Source organism: Ornithodoros turicata, chromosome 5 (genome assembly GCF_037126465.1).
Source record: "Ornithodoros turicata isolate Travis chromosome 5, ASM3712646v1, whole genome shotgun sequence".
NCBI lineage: Eukaryota > Metazoa > Arthropoda > Arachnida > Ixodida > Argasidae > Ornithodoros > Ornithodoros turicata.
In genome coordinates, this window is record NC_088205.1 from 9,305,733 (window position 1) to 9,323,850 (window position 18,118).

General features: G+C 44.3%; 1 protein-coding gene across 1 annotated transcript; it reads left to right on the plus strand.

Moving 5' to 3' along the window:
* The first annotated feature begins 1,769 nt into the window (after positions 1–1,769).
* On the plus strand, positions 1,770–16,798 carry LOC135395289 (uncharacterized). Its single transcript, XM_064626521.1, has 10 exons — positions 1,770–1,876; positions 1,993–2,074; positions 3,290–3,350; positions 11,110–11,133; positions 12,533–12,618; positions 13,611–13,667; positions 13,731–13,862; positions 15,336–15,392; positions 15,703–15,756; positions 16,555–16,798. Exons 2-10 carry the CDS (start codon positions 2,024–2,026, stop codon positions 16,657–16,659), a joined length of 627 nt encoding a protein of 208 aa, XP_064482591.1. The 5' UTR covers positions 1,770–1,876; positions 1,993–2,023; the 3' UTR covers positions 16,660–16,798.
* Positions 16,799–18,118: the final 1,320 nt, after the last annotated feature.

The following is an 18,118-nucleotide window of genomic DNA, read 5'->3' on the forward strand; positions in this document are numbered from 1 at the left end:
GTGACATTTGATCGGTGCTGCTTTACAGTACCTTTAAGTGAGTGCAGTCTGAAACACTCTCGCTCAGGGGGGCCTACTGAACGCACCCATAATTCCATTTCATCACCGCCAGCAACGGAGTAGAGGTCGCTCCCTGGAAATGAAACTCGACATTCATCATCATTAAAATAAAGGTGGTGTTGGCTTTGCGGGTGACGATAAACCCGGAATCAATTAGTATGCCATTAACATCGACTACCATTTTCAATTAACATGAATAAGAATCTTCAATAATCACCTTTCAATGCGAATCGAAATCGTAATGCGACGCCGGCGATGTCTTGCCAGGCGGCAGGCGTCCTCATGCAGCGGTACGATTTTCATCCTCCGGGATGTCGTTATTTTTATAACAGCTCCTAACCGCTCAGACGCGGTCCCTTTCCGTCAATCTTGTTCTGAATTAGATTTCACCTCTGACCTAACCCCCAAACCGCGCCCTCGGGGTTTCTAAATACAGGCCTTATTGGTGTGCGGATTGTGTTGGGAGCCGGTATGCAGTACGGGAATCAGTCGGGACTCGGAATAGTACGTTACATTTTGGACCCGGATAGAGAAAGTCGAAGGGGAGAGAGTGATGAGGGAGAGCGTAGTGAGGGTGAGCGCGGTGTCTTGCCCGTCTGAATTGGTCCGAATGAAGCCTTTGGTAAGTCCTGCCACCTTGTAATGATCAACGCACTTCACGAGTAATGGCGATAACTGCCACGTCTGAAGTTTAATTTTTTTTTCGGCGTATATTTATGCATAATGTAAAAAACCCCGAGACTAGGGAACACGAAGGGACACACACAAACACGTGTTCCCTAGTCTCGGAGTTTTTTACATTATGCATCATCTTCACCAGCTCGCTTGCTTCCTAGCCATTTTTTCATTGTATATTTATAATCTGTGTTAAATTACCAATTAAAAATTAGTTTTTGTTAACTTTCCTGAAATCTATCGTCCACGTCTTATTATTTTACTTATATATATATAATTTTTTTTAGTGGTATTATTAAGGTTGACGGGATGTGGTACGTGCACACAGATCTTCGGATGAAACAGCATTCGCTCTCTTAAGGCGTTGTTTCAGCTTACGAGTGTAACCTCGTAACTTGTATTCGTTTACATTCGCTTTCGAAGGGACATCGATTCGATTCTAAATTCGAATACAGAATGACATTTTCGGTTCGAAATTTGAATCGAATGTACATATACGTGTTAGCGCCGCGAATCAACTGTGGCTATGAGCGACGTACAGACGTGGTCATATGGATAGAGGACTAAAGGGGTTGAGCGGTTCCAAAGCCTCAGTCTTTTCCCTCCTTTTTTCTATACTAAATATATATTCCTCCCTCAGTCCCATTCCCTGTATCGAAATGCTGATTGCAACAAACGTGGGAATTCAGACATCAGTAACACAGTCATAAGGTGTTTTTAGGGTGTTATTAGGGTGTGTTTCTAATGCTCACCCATTTTACACCCATAAAACACCCTTGTAGTTTGACAAAGGTATAGCGAAGGGTGTAACTGAAAAAAATGGGTGTTATCCGCAAATTACACTCGTTTTACGCCCTAAAGGGTGCAAAAAGATTTACTGTGATAACAACTATGCCACGCGAACTGGTAATCGGTTTGGTATTCGAAAGATCCCAATATCCGAAGAGCCCCGCAAATTGTGAAATATAAACGATGGAAATAAAAACTCTAGTTTCTGTGCGAGGAAGACGAGGCAAGATTCATGCAACCATCAGCATCAGCATCAACCCCCTATGGAATGTTCACAATCTCGTTCTTCGTGATATTCTTTCCGTTCGGCATTGTTGTTTATCTGCGGTCATTCAACCTGAACCATACGAAGGTAATACGCACGTTACATGCCTTCCGAGCCTCGTTTCGAATGGAGTTTGAAAACGTCCGGAAATTGTTTGGGGTGTTCTATTGCGCATTAATAGTAGGTGTGTATATTGTGCGCAGCTAACTGGACGAAGTTAGCCTTCCTGCAATCATGTATCAGACGGGGAGAGTGGTGACGATGTTCGTCGTTTTGTTGTATCTTGTAAGTAAATTCATTATAGCGGTAAAAGAAGCCCGTTATATGCAGCGTGGGTGCTATAAAAGGTCAGTCACTTTTTCGCGCGTGGTGCGATACCTACTTGATGGACAGACTTCCGCTACCACAGAGTGCATAATTTGTGCCAGAAAAGCCTCCGAAAAAATCGTGGTTATCAGGCACTGCAACCCAAAGTAAATGTGACCACGCAAACTTTCGTCTTCATGCATGCGCTTATGCGCTATACCGATGTAAGTACGGCGCTCTGCCACTAGTTTAGTGCAGCTTCCGCCTAGGGGCGCTAGCGGCGTCAAAAGCGAAAACAACTTCGTGTCGGCTAGCGACACTAGGCGGATGCTATACACAACAATTTGCAGACCGACGTGTTCACATCGGTATAGCGCATAGGAAATGCATGACACGAAAGTTTTCGTGGTCGTATTTACTTTGTTATGAAGTGCCGGATAACCACGATTTTTTCGGAGGCCACGATCTTTTTTTTTTTTTTTTTGAAGGCTTTTCTGGCACAAATTATGCACCCTGTTGTAGCGGAAATCTGTCGGTCAAGTAGGTATCGCACCACGCGCGAAAATGTGACTGACCTTTTATAGCACCCACCCCGTACAGTGTATGTGCAGATAAACCTAACCTGCATTTGCGCACGTATCTTGTTGTCTACTTAACTGACGAACTTCCGGTGGCGCACGACGGCGCATTTATGTATGCGAAATCCAAAGAAAAAATCCGGAACCCATACTCAGCGTAAAAATAATCAGGGCGGCGAAAACTTCGGCTTCAGTGCATTCCGTGCCATGGCAGTGCATGGTGGTGTATGGCGGTCTCGGGAGAGACTCTGAGAGGTTATGTGCAGGTATCGCTAGGGGCACTACCGATGAGCATCCATGTGGGACATCGTTTCTGTTTCTGCAGCGGCAGCTCCCCTAGCGGTACCTGCACAGAACTCACCTGAGACCGCCCTGTTGCCCTATTCTAAAGCATGGAAGCCGATGTTTTAGCGTTCCGTTAATTTTTGAGTATGGCTTCCAGTTTTTTTTTTTTTTTGTAGCTTTCGCACGCATAAATACGCCATCGTGTCTACCGGAAGTTCCTCAGGTAAGTAGGCAATGACTTAAGTATGCAAATGCCGGTAAGGTATATCTGCACAGACCCTGTATATCCTTACCAATGTGATACTGGTTAACTGGTATTTTCGTTCAACAGCTGACTCACATGTTCTGGTTTGCTTATTCATTGAGGGGTTTCTATGTCAACTTCGAAAAAGGTATAAAAACCTTTCTTGGGCTACTATCATCTTCTCCTCACGGTTTTTGAAGGTGTGGTGAATGCTGAATGCGTGAAAGGTGTGGTGAATGTAGTGGTGAATGAACTCTGTCAAAGCGACGAAAAATGCCACAGTCATACGACGGCCAAAAGAGGCCTCTTCGCATCCATGACTAATTTTAAAAACTCCATGCGCGTTAAAAATTACTTGCAACAGTGATCACACATGATCATCCTTGCAAGCACCATGCGCATACAATTACACATAGAAAATAATACTATACTTGAAGTAATGATCGAGAGTTTAAATAGAGTAAATGCGATGTTGTAATCAATTACTTTACAGATCTAGTACACGGCATCATTCAAAGAGGGCATATTAGGATAACATTCCACCTTAAGTAGTCAGCTTCAGGGATGTATACGAGTTATGGCCGATAGTCGTCATGTTTTTAGCCGTTATGTAGTTTGGCTCATGTGCAGGGTACTATGTGCACTACATTATGTGTTGCCTTTTCGGTGCCAACACCATGCAAGGGTGTAGATAATATATATGAGATGCACGTGCTAGCTTCCAGACATTTCTGTCCTACGTGCAAAACGGAACACCGATCAGTATCGCCTCTGGTGATGAACCTCCCCACTCTTCATCTCAAAATAAAGTTGTTGTTGTTGTTGGAACACCGAAGCAGAGGCCGAAGACGAAGGTGGTTTATCACGTTTCAGTAGTTGTCACATGCTTTGTCTTTTTTTTTTTTGCGTGACATGGCATGCGTTTTCGCGTGCATTTTACAGCGCATATACGAATGCCATCATATGTTAAATGCTTTGCTGAAGAGGCCGAGACAGCTGTCCAGTGCTGGTGTGGCGACTTGTAATCACATGTTATACTTGCAGCCAAAGAGCTTGGTCTACTTCTCCCCCCCCCCCGTATATATATATATATATATATAGGTACTAACAAAATATGAGGCAGACAACGAAGATGTAGGAAGTAGAAAAAGGGGGAGTTATTTATTTACTAGTGGAAAGTTAAGGGGGAAGTCAACGTTGCGGCGGAAGCTCCGCCTTCGTCAGGACTGAAGAATGACAAATGACACTTGGAGTTTTATACAGTGCTACAATGACGTCACAATCGGGGGGTCCCGCCACCTGGCGGCCGTCAGCAGGTCAAGTACAAGGAAGTGGTTGAGTCATGTCCGGTGAAGAGGTCATAGTCCGGGAGGTGGGATGGAATCCAAGGGCTGTGGACTGTTGTTCTGCAAAGAAAAGGGGAACAAGCAGCAGTACACTATCTAAGCAGATAAGTTTCTTATTGTTGACAGTACCCCAAGCAGCAAAATGTACTGAAAGTCGAGTGCAATAGGGGTGGACGAGTAGGTGGATGGCCTTGAACAGGCTCGTGAAACTGAAGTACTCTGATAAGACGAATACCGACCACCCCTATTGCACTCGACTTTCAGTACATTGTGCTGCTTGGGACACCGGGGTCCTCGTTTATGATAGATTGGAATTTGTAGATAAGGTAAGATTCGCGCTGTTCTCGGCACCGGTCGGAACTGAAGTTTGTTTGAAGAAGGAAAATTGAAACATCGTTAATTGAATGCCCTGGCTGGCTAAAATGGCGTGAAACTGGAAGATTCGGTTTTTTCGTCACGTCCGATCGGTGATTGTTAAATCTGATTCTGAATGCGGTTTTTGTCTGGCCCACGTACTGTGCTTGGCATGCGTTACATTGAAGGAGATAGATAACGTTGGACGAATTACAGTCTAGGTTTGCTCTAATTGTCACTCTGAAGTGAGAACTAGTACTTTCGGCTATGGTGGTGTTTTGCATTGATTTGCATATTTGACATCTGCGGCCTTCACATGGGTGACAACCCATTGGTGAATCATTTGGTTCGTTGATTTTAGAATGAACTAAGCTATCTAGCAGATTGCGTGCGCGCCTGTAGGTGACACGAGGTGCCTGCGGAAAAATTTCCTTTGTGCGCTCGGATTGCTGAAGTATGCTATAGTGTCGATTCAGTATACCCTTAATGTTTGGGATATTTCCAGCAAATGTTACGATCAGGTTGATAGCGTCCTCTTTTGTGCTATTTTTTCGGGTACCGAATAGTGACTGGCGCTCTATTTTTCGGGCCCTGTTGAGAGCGTCTTTCACAAGGTTCGGTGGAAAATGGCGGTCAACGAATGTTTGTTGCAACTGATTTAGATTCCTGTCAAGATCGTCATCGTTCGAGCAGATTTTCCTGTACCGAAGGGCTTGGCTGTAAGGGATGGCAAGCTTTGTATGCCGTGGGTGACAGCTGTGAAAGGACAAATACTGTTGGGAGTCAGTGGGCTTCCGGAATAGGTCGGTGCTTAGAACTCCGTCTTGTAGTCTTACCTGAACATCTAGGAAGTTAACAGTTGCAGTTGAATACGTGTGGGTGAACTTAATAGTGGGATGAAATTGGTTGAGATCATTTATGAATTCTATGAGGTCCCTTTCTGAATGTGGCCAGATCATAAATATATCATCCAGGTAGCGTTTGTAAAGTGCCGGCTTTCGCTCACGTCCTTCCAGAAATTTTTCTTCCAAAGTTCCCATGAATATATTTGCATAAGTAGGCGCCATTTTAGTGCCCATAGCCGTGCCGCTGATTTGGAGGTAGTGCTGACTGTCAAATTCGAAGTTATTGTTTTTAAGGATTAGGTTTACTAGCTTGGACAGGGCAAGTGGGTCGATAGGACTGTGTCCGGCGTATCTAGAAAAAGCTGTCTCAACTGCAATAATGCCGTCATCGTGGGGAATATTAGTGTAGAGGGACGAGACATCTAATGTAACTAGGAAACTTGATGTGGGGGGCTGGCACTGATTTAGTATTTGAAGGAAATGGTTAGTGTCCTTGATGTAGGACGGTAGTTGTGGGGGTATGTCCTTGAGGACGTGATCTACAAAGCTGGATATCTTTTCTGTGGCTGTACCATTGCAAGACACAATTGGCCTGCCAGGGTTTCCTTCTTTATGAATCTTTGGCAGCATGTAGAACCTGCCCGGTGTGGAATTTCGGGGAAGAAGGTATTCGTAGAGCGTCGCGTCGATCTCTTTCTTACTTTTTAGGGCTTTTAGTTCTTTCGTGATGCTCGCAACAATTCGTTCCGTGGGGTCGGCGTCCAGATTTTCATAAAACGAAGTGCAACTCAATTGTCGCAGACCCTCGTTAATATAATCTTGCCTATTAATAGGCAAGATTATTATCAAGGACACTAACCATTTCCTTCAAATACTAAATCAGTGCCAGCCCCCCACATCAAGTTTCCTAGTTACATTAGATGTCTCGTCCCTCTACACTAATATTCCCCACGATGACGGCATTATTGCAGTTGAGACAGCTTTTTCTAGATACGCCGGACACAGTCCTATCGACCCACTTGCCCTGTCCAAGCTAGTAAACCTAATCCTTAAAAACAATAACTTCGAATTTGACAGTCAGCACTACCTCCAAATCAGCGGCACGGCTATGGGCACTAAAATGGCGCCTACTTATGCAAATATATTCATGGGAACTTTGGAAGAAAAATTTCTGGAAGGACGTGAGCGAAAGCCGGCACTTTACAAACGCTACCTGGATGATATATTTATGATCTGGCCACATTCAGAAAGGGACCTCATAGAATTCATAAATGATCTCAACCAATTTCATCCCACTATTAAGTTCACCCACACGTATTCAACTGCAACTGTTAACTTCCTAGATGTTCAGGTAAGACTACAAGACGGAGTTCTAAGCACCGACCTATTCCGGAAGCCCACTGACTCCCAACAGTATTTGTCCTTTCACAGCTGTCACCCACGGCATACAAAGCTTGCCATCCCTTACAGCCAAGCCCTTCGGTACAGGAAAATCTGCTCGAACGATGACGATCTTGACAGGAATCTAAATCAGTTGCAACAAACATTCGTTGACCGCCATTTTCCACCGAACCTTGTGAAAGACGCTCTCAACAGGGCCCGAAAAATAGAGCGCCAGTCACTATTCGGTACCCGAAAAAATAGCACAAAAGAGGACGCTATCAACCTGATCGTAACATTTGCTGGAAATATCCCAAACATTAAGGGTATACTGAATCGACACTATAGCATACTTCAGCAATCCGAGCGCACAAAGGAAATTTTTCCGCAGGCACCTCGTGTCACCTACAGGCGCGCACGCAATCTGCTAGATAGCTTAGTTCATTCTAAAATCAACGAACCAAATGATTCACCAATGGGTTGTCACCCATGTGAAGGCCGCAGATGTCAAATATGCAAATCAATGCAAAACACCACCATAGCCGAAAGTACTAGTTCTCACTTCAGAGTGACAATTAGAGCAAACCTAGACTGTAATTCGTCCAACGTTATCTATCTCCTTCAATGTAACGCATGCCAAGCACAGTACGTGGGCCAGACAAAAACCGCATTCAGAATCAGATTTAACAATCACCGATCGGACGTGACGAAAAAACCGAATCTTCCAGTTTCACGCCATTTTAGCCAGCCAGGGCATTCAATTAACGATGTTTCAATTTTCCTTCTTCAAACAAACTTCAGTTCCGACCGGTGCCGAGAACAGCGCGAATCTTACCTTATCTACAAATTCCAATCTATCATAAACGAGGACCCCGGTGTACTGTCAACAATAAGAAACTTATCTGCTTAGATAGTGTACTGCTGCTTGTTCCCCTTTTCTTTGCAGAACAACAGTCCACAGCCCTTGGATTCCATCCCACCTCCCGGACTATGACCTCTTCACCGGACATGACTCAACCACTTCCTTGTACTTGACCTGCTGACGGCCGCCAGGTGGCGGGACCCCCCGATTGTGACGTCATTGTAGCACTGTATAAAACTCCAAGTGTCATTTGTCATTCTTCAGTCCTGACGAAGGCGGAGCTTCCGCCGCAACGTTGACTTCCCCCTTAACTTTCCACTAGTAAATAAATAACTCCCCCTTTTTCTACTTCCTACATCTTCGTTGTCTGCCTCATATTTTGTTAGTACCTATTTAATTTCGCGGTCGCCCGAACCCCTTTCTTCCAGTATATATATATATATATATATATATATACAGGGTGTCGCAGCTAAATGCGAATATATCTTTAAAAATATATATATACAGTCGACCCCCGTTTATCCGGACGGTGCCGTTCCCGGCGAAATCGTCCGGATACCGGGGCATCCGGATAAATGAAACGACCGAATAGAAACGTCCTACAGAGCAAGATTTAATTCAAACACAGAAATCTCGTCAATATCAGCTGTTACATAGTAGTGTAGGCACTCGATTCCTGCAAACTTTAGCTAATTGCATAGAGTTGAGCCACGCTGTTGCGCTGCTCGAAGAATGTCAGTGTGGACGCAAAGTGTCAAAGTCGGAGCCTTGTTTCTCAGTGGCGCCATCGGCACCGTCTTGCTGCACATCATCGGAGGCAACAGCAGCAATCACACCGTCATCAGTCATAGCTGCACACGCGTCATCATCCTTATCAACGTCAACGTGGTCAGAAACCGCAGCATCATCTACGGCAGTCGCAGTGAGCCTCTGCATCAGGGATCGCAGGTCAGCTAGGGGAATGTCTTCATTGGCCAACGCGCCGTAAGCAGCAGGCCCTCGGGTTGGAGTTTTCCCCTCTAGAACCGGACAGTTGCTCGAGATATTTCCAAATGACTCGACTGGTCAACGTGACCCAACGCACACAAATAGAAAAGGGGGTCATCGTGCACGGTTGTCTCCCCTACGGAGGAATGTAGGTCCCTGACTTGTGACGGGAATATCCTCAACACAGCGAAAAGGGTGACGAAGCGGGGTCAGCGTCTCCTCTTACTCACGGTAGTCCGGATAACTGAAGCTGGATTACAAGAATTTTCGACTTTCGTTCCCTGGAATTCTTGTCCGAGTCCGGAAGCTGAAGTCCGGATAAACGAGAACAAAATACATGGAGGAAAATCCGTTCCCGTGCCTTTTGTCCGGATACCGCGGGATCCGGATAAATGAAGTCCGGATAAACGGGGGTCGACTGTATATCACTTTTTCCTATATGAAATCAATTGCAATATAGCATATGTCGACGGGCACTCCTTAGGAGGGCTCAAGCAAACTACTAAGGCAACGTCTAACTTTCAATAATTAACTTTTTAATTATAAAAGCTACGAAGTTGTTTCTAACGAGAACATCTGTACCTTTCGGTCACCTGATGTCATAGCCATTTTCAGAACAAAAATCTGTTCGGTAGATCGTCCGCAAAAAATTCGTGAAGGAACGCTTTTTTTTGTTTATTTTGTTCATTGCACATCTTTGGAGACGCGCCTTTCCTCCACCCCCAATGTGAGAGTGTCGGAAGAGCACACTATCGCCTCTTGTGTCCTGGGAAAGGATTAAAAGAAAACAGAAAATGCAACCCAAGATAAGGGCAGTTCCGATAGTCACCCGATACCTTTGTTTTTGTTTTGTTTCCGCAAGTTAAAGTTCATCTTCGACGCATGAGGCGGCACTGTGCCCCTTCACCCTCTCACATTGGGGGGTGAAGAAAACACGCATCTCAGAAAATGCGCAATGAACAAAAAAAAAAAAAAAAACGGTAGCCCTTCACAAATGTTTGGCGGACGATCTACCGAACGGATTTTTGTTCTGAAAATGACTACGCTATCAGGAGACCGAAAGGAACAGATGTTCTCATTGGAACAACTTCGTAGCTTTTATAAATAAAACGTTAATTATTGAAAGTTAATTGCAGTCAACGACATCCGTATCACGATCACCTGGTGACGCGAACATATCGAAATTCAGATATCATTTGACATAGTGGTAAAGCAGCTTTCGCCTGCGTCAAATCTTTAGAATACGGGTTTGAAAACCGTTGCGAATACGAGACGAATAACTGTAGAACGGAAGCGAATACAAGGCGAATAACTGCAAAATGAAACGGTTTGCACGCACAGGTGGAGTGGAAATAAAGTGCAAACGTACACGAAACATTAGCGGTATACAAGAGCCGAATCTCTGTCAGTATATGCATTCAGAAGGTGATGCATTCGAGGACAAAACAGAGTGCGGCGCCATCTCGTTTTGACTTGAAGAAAGTGATAGGATGAGTCTAGTATCTCTGTCGGTTTTGCTGTAGATTAATCGTTTGTTCTTGCATGGGCCTTGTACCCGGCAACTATTCGAATATATTCGGCATGAAGACACATATTCGCTTCGATATTCGAAAAATTCGAATATTCGCACGGCACTACAAATCTTACTAGGTGCGTTGCAACAACCTGTATGTCGTCCGTGTTCCCCTGTCCACTTTCAGGAGGCAGTATCCACAGAAAAAGTTAAAGGAGAACCCTACGCATTATTCAAGTAGAGCTGGAATATGCCCGAAATTACCGTATAATGCGTCATATCGAGCAGAGTACTACTGACTCCAATGTCGCTCCTAGGAAAACAAAGTTAAGGCATTACACGTATGATTCGCGCATTGTTTAGTGAAAGGCTGCCGCACAGTATATTTGAGTATAGAGAGCCAAATTTCCTACTTTCGGATAACCCACGATATGAGGCAATCTCTACTCAAACGGAAACGAACCCCATCAACCAATCATCAGGGCACGGTTAGTGGAGCTGCCAATAGCGGAATTTCTCGAATATATCCGAATTGCTTTAAATTTTACCGGCGTGTGTTTTTCGGGTAAATCTGAGAGGCTGAAATCCTACATATGACACAGCGTTTCTGTTCTTTTCAGTCGGAAACATCACGATCTACAAAAGTAAGTACCTCTAGTGTTTTGAAGAAACTCACTGACCTAAAGAACAATGAAAAAAAAAAAAAAACGCTATGGGCGTCAGGGAAAATTTGTACTTAGCTGTGATTGCGTTGAGAAGCATATTAGATTCAAGAACCGAGAACTGACATCAAAACTTACCGTCACGTGACATGAGTTAACACCTCCCACTGTACGTGGAGAAATTATAATTGACCGTCAAATTTATTGTTACACTGCCAATAGTTTGCCCAAATTCTTCCTGTTCCGCACGAATCTGGTACTGACTTTTTGTTCCGAAGAAGCAGTACTTCCGATACAACCACATGCGCTTTTGAATATCTTCACACTGTTCTCTTCTCCCTCATGACCTCTTCGTTGGTAATGTACCCACGTGCCCCCCAGTGCCGACCGTCCGTAACCTCTCGGAAGGTCCTCCCGGAACCTCCTCCATGGAAGACAATAGAGATTTTTAGTGGTACACTATCACCTTTGCGTACGTAAGGGATAGCGTTGCTGGTTCTGCGCACGCGCAGAATATAAAGAGAGCTTTATGCATTGCGCAGGACCATCACGCTATCCCTAACGTACGCAAAGGCGACAGCGTACGACATACTAAAACTCACTAATAGAGTTTTAGTACATCGTACACAAAGGCGATAGCGTACGTAACAGATAGCGTTGATGGTTCTGCGCACGCCCATATAACAGAAAGAGAGCTTCGCGCAGTGCGCAGAACCACCAATGCTATCCCTTACGTACGCAAAGGTGATGGCGTACGATATACTAAAACTGACTAATAGCGAGTGCTAGTAGCCCGATACGGGTAGCCCGGCACGCTACGACGTCTACCGCACCCTATCAGAAGATAAGATTCTGAGTCACGCTCTCTGTCATTGGTTTCGGTAGTCGCGGAAAGTTAACGGCGGCGTTATCAGCGATCTCTTAACACTCGCTATTGCTTGATGCTTCAGCGTTACAAGTGGTTTATGAAACCATTCCGCTTGAAACCACTTCGAAAACCTCCTTTCAAAATGGTTTGCAAGTGAGAATTGTGTCCCCCCCCCTCCCCCCTTGGGATGTTTCCGAATGTCAAACCTGAGACCGCAACAGTTATCCAAATTGTTTGCATTATTCTGTACCTGCTATATTAGGCCACTGAAATGGCGACTAGAGAGTCTGGAGCCTTGTCAAAACGATATAGTAGACGAGCTTCGCGCAGGGACTCCACATGAAAGACCAACCTCATTCTCTTTAGATGGGTCGTTTCTGAGCTATACGTATTCTTCTACACTCGAGCTGCTATACAAGCGACTTATTTTTTATTATTGCCGAATTCTGCTCTTCTTTGATCTGCGCTCATGCATGGAGAAGTTTGATTAATGATCCTGGTTATCTTTGACAGCCTTCACATTAATGTATGCGTCACGGTCAAGTGTCAACGTAATCAATCTCCTCGCTGATCTGGCTGCTCTGACGGCCTTATTCAAGGTACATCCATTGCTCTCTTTTCGTGAACGCAGTGCGAATTTGAATACGAATTGTATAGGAAAGATTACCCCGTATAGTAACTGAACAAAAAGGAATACGCTGGGGCACAACCAACGGGTATGCTGTTTCTGTTGCGATGCGAAACAGTCGCACAGGAAGTAGCAGTTTAACAGACTAGTAGAGCTGAGCGCGGGTTCGGGTATACCCGCGGGTACCCGCAGTTACCCGCGCCTCGTCACGATTTGCGGGTAGGAATTCGCGATCGCTGCGGGTAGCGGGTAAACTGGGGGTGTACCTGCAAAGCGACCGGGGTTAATGCGGGCGCACCCGCATTACCCTCACTCCATGGCCAGATAGCTGATCCTTCTCTGTCACACGCGAGCTCAGCAGTGCCCTATGTCGTTGGCCGTATAAATCCATGTGCAGGACTGCAGCAGGCAAGTGCTGGCGGGCGAGTCCGATTATTAACGCAGACATATATGGCTCTCGTTGAATTGCAGTCTTATTGGCATACGACTGAAGCCGTCCGAGGCACGTAGCCAACACTCAGAATTTCCATTCTTTTAAAATCGAAACAACAGTAAAGTAGCCGAGGAACACTTCCCCCTGCGAGTCCCAATGCGGGTATGCGGGTATACAGACAGCACTGCGGGTGCACTCGCGGGCACTGTGCGGGTGAGGGTCCAACTTTGCTTACCCGCACTCACCTCTGCAGACTAGCGGCAATGAGTCTAAGAAAAGTTTAAGAAAAGTATTGTTACATTGAAAATAAAATCAAAATATTAACAGCACAAACGTATCTTGAAGGTTTAAAGAGAAAAATAAGGTTGAGAATACTGCGATAAAATAAGAATATAGCGATCTCACGAATCAGTTTTCCTAACCAACAGCCAACATCCCAAATTTTCGATGTTCGCCCAGCCCGGTGCTGAATATTATGCCAATATCGCAATATAACTTCCCCGTGAAACAATCTAACTTCATTCGTGCAGGCAAATCAATGCCTTATGCGTAGCAGCCGCTCCTGGACGTTCCTTCGTTGTTTCACGGTAAGAGAAAGCAATTTTAATGAAATTCACGTTTTCGATAACCCACGTTTTTGCACCTTTCAGGATGTGCGAGATGGACTGGCGTTTTTAATTGGATCCTCGCTCATCCTTACTGTCGCCTCACTTTGCATCCGAGGTTGTGAAGTTTACTTCCTAATATTTGAAGAAGAAGATTGTCTCGATGGACTACTCGATGTAAGCGAAGAACAACAACTTTATTTTAAGATGATGACGAATTAAGATGGTTATCTTAAAATTAGATGGTTTAAGCGAATTCATCGATATAGCCTATGTAAAATAATACATTTATGAACTTGTGAGCAACACATTACTTACATTACATACAGTGTCCCAGCTAACTGCGAACAGTTTTAAAAGAATATATATATATATATATCACTTTTTTCGAGATGAAATCAATTGCAGTATAGCATATGGTGAAGGGCACTCCTTAAAAGGGCACCAGCAAACTCCTAAGGCAATGTCCTAATTAACTTTCAATAATCAACTTTTGATTATAAAAGCTCCAGGGTCGTGCCAGTGAGAACAACTAGTCCCTTCGGTCGCCTGATACCGTTGCCGTTTTCAGAACAAAAATCCATTCGATAGATCGTCCGCAAAAAATTCCTGAAGGAACACCATTTTTTTTCTTTATTTTGTTCATTGCGCATTTTCGGAGACTCGTCTTCCCCCAATGTGAGAGGGTGAAGGAGCACAGTGCCGTCCCATGCGTCGAAGATGAGCTTTAACTTGCGGACACAAAACAAAGAAATGTATCGGGTGACGGTATCCGAACTGCCCTTATCTTGGGTTTCATTTTCTGTTTTCTTTTAATCTTCTTCCAGGATGCAGGAGGCAATGGTGTGAACTTTCGCCCTCTCGCATTGGGGGTGAAGAAAAGATGCGTCTCCAAAGATGTGCAATGAACAAAATAAGCAAAAAAATGGTGTTCCTTCACGAATTTCTTGCGGACGATCTATCGAACGGATTTTTCTTCTGAAAACTGCAACGGTATCAGGTGATCGAAGGGACCAGTTGTTCTCACTGGGACGACCTTGCAGCTTTTAAATTAAATGAAAAGTTTAAATTAACTTAATTAAAAAATTCAAATTAAAAATTAAAAAGTTGAAAATTAATTAGGACATTGTCTTAGGAGTTTGCTGGTGCCCTCCTACGGAGTGCCCTTCAGCGTATGCTATACTGAAACTGATTTCATATCGAAAAAAGAGATGTGTTTTTAAAAATGTTGATGAACAAAATAAAGAAAAATGTGTTCCTTCACGAATTTTTTGCGGACGACCTACCGAACGGATTTTTGTTCTGAAAACGGCTACGATATAAGGTCATCGAAAGGAACGGATGTTCCCATTGGGACAACTTCGTAGCTTTTATAATTAAAAAGTTAGTGAACGATTTTTAGGTAATTTGTCATTTGAAGGTCGAGCAACATATGGCCAAGAACGTTCGCCGGCCCAGGGATGATAGAAGTGCATGAAAACAGCATGTCTATAGCCCTTATAGTTTTTTAATGAAAAATCTGTATCGCCTAAAAAAAGACACCCTGTACTTCCTCTCCGTTACACCAGCTTGCTTGCCTCTGATTTGTTTAATTTTCTTTCCGTTCCTTTAAATTTATCAATTCATTCATAAAATTATTGAATTTTTCAGATCCACAGGAAGCTAGCGGGAGGGAACAGAACAGACCCAGATTTCAATTATCATAGGGTAAGCATTTATTCACTGTGAAAGTTAATATTGATATTGACTGTCTATAGTCTATATTGTCTATACAGTCTATATTGATAATATTCCCAACCTCGGAACCCTTTTGGCACCTAGTCCTTAAAATATCTCGAGCCCCTTTTCTTTGGGTTCAGTCGCTTGTTACGCTTTTTCTGTGCAGCATTTATAGCCAATTCACTCATGCACGTGAAGACAGCGTTACAGTATAGTATTCTTGGACGTGTCCTGTGTTTGGTTCATCTGTAAAAATATATCATTTAGATTTTTACATATCCCTGTATTTTCCTCTCAGATATCGGTATTTGCTGCCCTGAATGTATGCAGCAGCTTATTCGTCGGCTTTAAGGTGAGTGTTAGGCGCAGTATGTCTTTCATTTGATAGCGCGTGACGAGGGGATATATGGGAAGTATAAAAAAAACAGATGAAAAATCACTCTTCTGTGGCTTTATAAGTTTCATAGAAATGAAAGCCACAAGACTGCGAAGTTTTTCCGCACTTCTATCCTCACGTAAAGCCTCGTCTTGTGCTGTTAGTTATGTGTTCTGGCGGTTTGTCAATGAAGCCACTTTCACAAACATCACTGTTCTTCGGCCCTTGTTCATTTGTAAATATCCTGCACGGTGCCCGTCGGAAGAATTATACTGCTGTGCATTCTTAATGATATTCAGTAATCATTGAAACTAGCAATGGCCTAAACTGGACACTGGCATCTTGAATAGCCGCTCCTGGTCTTTTTGCTTCATGTAACTCTCAGATTTACGATAAAAATAAAATTACATACACGCATACACAAATGTACACATGGACAACACACATACGTACATTCATACACACACATTTTTCGTTTGTACATAGTGCACACACACTTACACACTTACATATGTGTATACGTATGTGTGTAAGCGTGGAAAGCATGCATACATGTTTTCCACTCACACACAGACACGTACATACAAACTACTGCCACCCAGGATGTTGACATGTCTCGCTACACCGCAGCACTCTAGAGTGTATTAGAAAAAAAAACCATGCTTTGAACTCACTGTGTAGCATATATACGACACTGCTACAAAAGTTCTGCGTGTGGGGAGGTAAATTGTATGCTGCACCACTTGGAACATATTTTCTTCCGCTTATTTGCAGTGCTTGCTGACAATGCGATGCTACGAGTTCTACGAGGACGCCTGGTATCAACTGAAAAAGTCCAAAATCATACACGAGAAGGACCCACCTCTGGTACACCCTTGAGCCTTGACGCATGTCGTATACAGTCACGGCCACTCCATCGCATACTTCGCTACATACTTGTGTATACTACATACTTCGCATGGTTTCTTTTCGTTACGGTCACGACTTGAAACAAATAAGATGTCGTGTAGGTGCAGCATCACGGTGTGGTATAGTACTGCAGTTCTCTGGCTTTAGCTTGCCACGCTTTTTCATCGCGGTTTATAATTTTGCGCGTAAAACTGCACGACGAATGAACATGTGCTCCGATTATTCGTATAATTATGGTACTCTGCGGTATGGTATTGGGACAAGTTGACTCCTACAGGCACCACTTAGAGTCACAACGTAGTGCGAATATGTAACGTGTTTGCCTTTAGAATAGATGTGAATCTACTTCCCCGCCATCTTCTCGTGTACCTCACTGCAATATGCAAACCTGAACAGAGATTTCAAAGCACATAAAGAACCCTTCGTTGGGCAACGTAAGATCACGAGCCTACCTCCGTGGCATGATCAGCCACGATCATAGTTCACTAACGCCACAAATTGCCGTTACCATGTTCCTCGAACCTTTAGGCTGTCGAAATCGAGACGCAAACAATGCTCAGTGAAGGAACGGCGATATATAAGCACAACTTGCGCAGAGTCGCCTCTTCAAATGCTTGCCTATTGACATTCACTTTCCAAATATATATTAATCCATAAAAAAAGAGCATACTTTCATAACACTCTTCGACCACAGAGGTAACACAAGCTACGTCCGAAGTTCGTACGCGCGGCTCCCCTATATAGCGAATGGACCTTTTCACAATGGCCTACGCGCATGCGTATGACCTTGAGGCGCTTGAAGATTATCTCAGTCTTCACTAGATGGCGCAGTATGGGGTCGACAGAAGTGGGGACCACTGGGGAGACCGCGCGAATGGCGCGAGCTTGTCGGCCCCACTCCTGTCCAGGTTTAGTCCTTTGCGCTACCCACGTTGATTTGCTTTGACGCGCGCCGAACATGGTTCGTTGAAGAGACGCTAGGATGCGACGCGTATGTGAAAAAGGTTCATTACGTTTTAAAGGTTAAAGTGCCACTCTGGACTCGGGAAAACAGCGTTTAGTTGCGAAGGTGCCTTTTCAGGCGAAATTTCAATCCTGTTTACGAACGTTGTGCATTTCTGTCAATCTGCTGAGCCTCCACAAGTTTCAATGACGCGAGGAGGGGGTGACATAAACACAAGCCCACAAATTGCAATGACGTCATGACCTAGAGAGGGCACTCTTCTCCTAGCAACGACGCCGGCGTCAGGGGAGGGTCACGCGGTGAAGTCACGTGATGCTGAATTAAAGAGCGGAAAATAGAAGAGACGTCTTCTCCCTCCTGGTGGTTTCTCGAAGGTCGGAGCGGTAGGAGGATATGTCACGTGGGGCTGCGCTAACGGAGTGGGAAAAGCTGAGCCCTCCGGAAGATGCAAAGGGCGACAACGTT

Coding starts and splice junctions, on each gene's coding strand:
- LOC135395289 (XM_064626521.1), top strand. CDS start 2,024: ATGTATCAGACGGGGAGAGTGGTGACGATGTTCGTCGTTTTGTTGTAT. Junction 3,351..11,109: donor CTATGTCAACTTCGAAAAAG/GTATAAAAACCT, acceptor TGTTCTTTTCAG/TCGGAAACATCACGATCTAC. Junction 11,134..12,532: donor AAACATCACGATCTACAAAA/GTAAGTACCTCT, acceptor TATCTTTGACAG/CCTTCACATTAATGTATGCG.